At 42.8% G+C, this 5,000-nt stretch overlaps 1 protein-coding gene across 2 annotated transcripts in view; it reads left to right on the top strand.

Moving 5' to 3' along the window:
- The window catches only part of masp1 (MBL associated serine protease 1), a 26,280-nt gene that overhangs the window by 6,256 nt on the left and 15,024 nt on the right, over positions 1-5,000 (top strand). For both annotated transcript variants that reach the window (XM_080549172.1, XM_080549171.1), the window contains exons 3-4: positions 1,690-1,867; positions 3,359-3,490. In XM_080549172.1, the coding sequence (XP_080405298.1) occupies positions 1,690-1,867; positions 3,359-3,490 (310 nt within the window). The remainder of the gene's footprint in view (positions 1-1,689; positions 1,868-3,358; positions 3,491-5,000) is intronic.

Raw genomic sequence — 5,000 nt, 5'->3', positions numbered from 1 at the left:
CACAGGCTCTGTACTGCCCTTAGCTGGCTAGGAAGGCTGTTCCACAGGCTCTGTACTGCCCTTAGCTGGCTAGGAAGGCTGTTCCACAGGCTCTGTACTGTCCTTAGCTGGCTAGGAAGGCTGTTCCACAGGCTCTGTACTGCCCTTAGCTGGCTAGGAAGGCTGTTCCACAGGCTCTGTACTGCCCTTAGCTGGCTAGGAAGGCTGTTCCACAGGCTCTGTACTGCCCTTAGCTGGCTAGGAAGGCTGTTCCACAGGCTCTGTACTGCCCTTAGCTGGCTAGGAAGGCTGTTCCACAGGCGCGGCGCAGCCAAGCAGAAGGCTCGGTCCCCCATGGTGCAGAGCCTGGTATATGTAACAATTATGAAATCCTACAACGTCCACACTCAGACAGCACACATGGAATCAGATCTCTGATCTCATCATAACATCTAAACTATGAGAGTCCTGATGCACTTACATTGCATAGATGAAGCATGGTGGCTATCTTTTTTTAGAGGGCCTCCGTCGGTAATACATCAGGAAAAGTGTGTCTTGAAACTAGCCACGATTTTGCCGTTATTGTTTTTTTTCTTCTAGGTACTTTCTTAATCCTACCATACGACCCATGTCATTTCACCACATCGCGAGTTTAGAATTATAAGTTTCTATCTCCGTTTAGGGCAGTTCAGAGATATCGAGCGTCAAGGTTTTTACATTCCATTATGTTTTATGAGATGGAACCTTTGTATTTGATTAATTACTAACTAAAACATTTCAACATTTTAAAAATAACACCACACAGGCATTAATAAACACCTAATGGATCAGATTATGTAAAAAACTCAATTTTGCAACTCAATCTCTGTTATCCTTACATACTACCAATGCTCACTTCCTACTCTTGTCTAGCCTATTAAACTGATAAAGGATAACTCATTGATAACTTCTTCAATGCAAATACTATATGCAGGCTATCAAGCTAAAATGTAAAAACATACAGGAAGACGAAAGTTAAAGCTGGTAGGCTAAACATTTATTATGCAACGACTTTCCATAAAGAGAGATGCAGGATGTCAGCGTCTTCACTCTGTCGTGTGCTTGCATGTGCTAGTGTGTTCGGGAACGTTAAGCTCACTCCTCCCTAAAGATTATTGTAGTTTTCAAAACCATGTGATTACCCCCAAATACGTCACTCAGGGTAAAGTCCTTAAACTAGTTATACTATTTTGACATACCCACATGTTCGTAAGTGTCCATTTAACATGCGTTACGTTGTCAACTGCTTTCGACAGGCAGTCAATTGATTCTAATATGTAATGTGTATATTAAACATTAGTAGGTTTTGGGATGGATATGGATCTCTTTTTATATTTTCACTTTTGAATTATTATTATTATTATTATAATTATAATTATTATTATTATTATTATTATTATTATTATTATTATTATTATTAATAATAATAATAATCCTTTATTTAACCAGGGTAGTCATATTGAGACAGTAGCCTCTTTTTTTTCCTCAAATGAGCCCTGGCCAAGAAAAGCAGCACTTAGTTAAAAAAGACACCACGTACAGTATAAAAACATACAATATGCAACATAAAAATAACAACAAACAAGCAACAGAAACAGTGAGCAGATATTGATGATGTGTGTTCTGAAGGTTAGTTACTTCAGCGGTTGTGTGTGACTGTTGTCCATGCAGGTGGAGGCCGAGCAGGAAGAGCTGTCTGTGTTCTGTGGGCGTGAAGAGACAGACACAGAGGCGGTCCCCGGACAGCACGTCATCACCTCCCCCAGAAACACCCTCAGCGTCTCCTTCAGGTCCGACTTCTCCAACGAGGAGCGCTTCTCTGGCTTCGAGGCGCACTACAGTGCTGTAGGTGAGGATACTGTCGTGGATATAATTGATTCTTAATAGATTTAGTAGAACTTACAAAGCACAAAGAGCTTAGATCAATTGTCTCCAAAGAGGCCTTTTATTAAGCCAAGTTACATGAGCGCAGAGAGAAATGAGCAGACCAATAAGCAAGAAGCAATAGCCCAAAGCAAGAAGCAAGCCCCCAACGATGGGTGCGACTCATATTTATAGAACTGTCCTTGGTCATGAGGTCACCATTCTTGGGAACCAATCATATTATACAAATCTGTGATTACATAAGTTATGGGCCCTGTCCATAGTCAGAATTATTCACTGCGCCACAGATCTTGGCCCATCCCTTACAGGAAGGAAATGGGCCTTCCTTGAGTGCTAGATTTCGCCCCTACTGTAGAGAGACTTACATTTCTCAATATAACATGATATAAAACCACTACAGTACTCACCTAAGAACCTTAAGAAATGGCTAAAAACAAACCAATGCTGTAACCATAACCACCCATACCTCTCTCTGTAACCATAACCACCCATAACTCTCTCTGTAACCATAACCACCCATAACTCTCTCTGTAACCATAACCACCCATAACTCTCTCTGTAACCATAACCACCCATAACTCTCTCTGTAACCATAACCACCCATAACTCTCTCTGTAACCATAACCACCTGTAACTCTTTCTGTAACCATAACCACCCATAACTCTATCTGTAACCATAACCACCCGTAACTCTTTCTGTAACCATAACCACCCATAACTCTCTCTGTAACCATAACTCTCTCTGTAACCATAACCACCCATAACTCTCTCTGTAACCATAACCACCCATAACTCTCTCTGTAACCATGACCACCCATAACTCTCTCTGTAACCATAACCACCCATAACTCTCTCTGTAACCATAACCACCCGTAACTCTTTCTGTAACCATAACCACCCATAACTCTCTCTGTAACCATAACTCTCTCTGTAACCATAACCACCCATAACTCTCTCTGTAACCATAACCACCCATAACTCTCTCTGTAACCATGACCACCCATAACTCTCTCTGTAACCATAACCACCATAACTCTCTCTGTAACCATAACCACCCGTAACTCTCTTTGTAACCATAACCACCCATGACTCTCTCTGTAACCATAACTCTCTCTGTAACCATAACCACCCATAACTCTCTCTGTAACCATAACCACCATAACTCTTTCTAGGCCTCCCCTTGTTGCACTACAGACTGTCCAGCTACCTTTCCCTCAGTACCATCACACTACCTTATTTTCTGTCTTATTTTGCACTTTTGACCTGTGCATTGTATTCTCTACTGCATCAATGTATGTGCCGATGGTCACATACTCATTGTTTTATGTCCTATTGTATTCTGATAAAAATAGATTACAATGTGCTCTTCATCCTGTTTAAAAGGTTTTGAACGGTGAATCGTTGATCATGACTAGTATCATTTCTCTCTCTCTCTTTCCTCTCTCTCTCCCTGTAGATGTGGACGAGTGCAGGGACAGGAATGATGAGGACTTAGTCTGCGATCATTTCTGCCACAACTACGTCGGCGGGTACTACTGCTCCTGTCGCTATGGATACCTGCTTCACTCTGACAACAGGACCTGTCGAGGTAATCTTTCATAGGGGAGGGGGAGAGGGTTAACTGGTGACGGCGAGCTTGAAGAGGTGGGTTTTGAGGGGCCTGTTTAAATGTTGGGAGGGTGTTGGCCTGTCTGATGTGGTTGGCGAGGGCGTCTTCTTCGTCACTTAATAATAATAATAATAATAATAATAATAATAATAGTATCTTAGATTTCAATTACTGTAAGAAGCACAAGAACATTTCGACCCGGCAACAGACAACAGGGTCAACGTCCTGCTCCTCCTCACACCATTGCGTAAACATGTAGTGTTAGAAGTTAAAGACCTCTTTTACTACACCAAGTAAAAGAAAGAGTTTAGTTTGCTCCCTTGTGTTTTCCACACTACTTAACAGTCGGTTGCAGCATCGCTTGTCTATCTAGCCTACGGTACACAACTGTTAGCCTGCACCCCCACTTCACTGTTATTAGCGTGGGATTTTCATCTCGACATTTACACACACACACACACACACACACACACACACACACACACACACACACACACACACACACACACACACTAGCTTCTTTCATCATTTAGTGAGCTTGCTCCCAGTTGTTTGGTCGGAGATCTGTGACTGAGAGCCAGCTTTGTGGAGTGTTAAACTGTCGGATAATCTGTGATCAACCTGTGTTTAATTGCACAGATGAGTGAGATGAGGAGTCCGTTGCTGAATTGCTTCTTTTTTTGAAAAGCGATTAGATGGGCAGCAGGGAAGCTCTGTGTGGAGCATTCCTGCCCTCCTCCCTGCCTTCCCTCCTCTCCTGCCCTCCTCCCTGCCTGCTTGGCAGCATAGGCTAAGGGGCTGACCACGCAGCGCAGTGCTGAAGCTACTGGCACAGTAATGCCACTCACAGTTGTGCCACGCTTGGCCTCCTTCTCATGCAAGAATTCCAGCAATGGGTCATTGAACTCAGTCTGGATCTATGGTTTAGCCCATGAGAGGTCCAACTTACAATTGGAGGGCTTGTCCCCGAATTCAGTGTAAGTAAGTAAGTAAGTAAGTAAGTAATGTTTGTTTATATAGCACATTTTACAACGACAAAAACAGCCGCCCAAAGTGCTTAACAGAAAACACTAGTAAAAGAGAAACAACAGATACAAATACACTAAAAACAAAGTGCAATACAAAATACAAGTGCAGAAATAAAAGTACAAAAAGTGCAGTTGTCAGGAGGTAGGCTCATCTCAGGTCAAAGGCCAGGGAGAAAAGTGTCTTAGCAAATGTTTTCAAAGCCTCGACGCTCTGGGCGGATCTGACGTGGAGGGGGAGGCTGTTCCAGAGCCTAGGGGCTGCTTTAGAGAAGGCTCTATCCCCTTGTTGTTTTGTTTTGTGAAGGAAACGCGCCACATCCATCCAGCCACCTGTTGGGACTTACGAGTGACTTACTTGGTGACTGTTGACTTTGAGACTTATATGTCGGACTTATAATGTCTTATAAATGGACTGCACTTATATAGCGCCTTTTATCCAAAGCGCTTTACAACGGCCTCTC

Source organism: Nansenia antarctica, assembly GCF_963989245.1.
Source record: "Nansenia antarctica genome assembly, chromosome: 19".
Classification (NCBI taxonomy): Eukaryota; Metazoa; Chordata; class Actinopteri; order Argentiniformes; family Microstomatidae; genus Nansenia; species Nansenia antarctica.
Note: the sequence above shows the minus strand (reverse complement) of the source record. Positions and strands in the feature narration are given on the sequence as shown.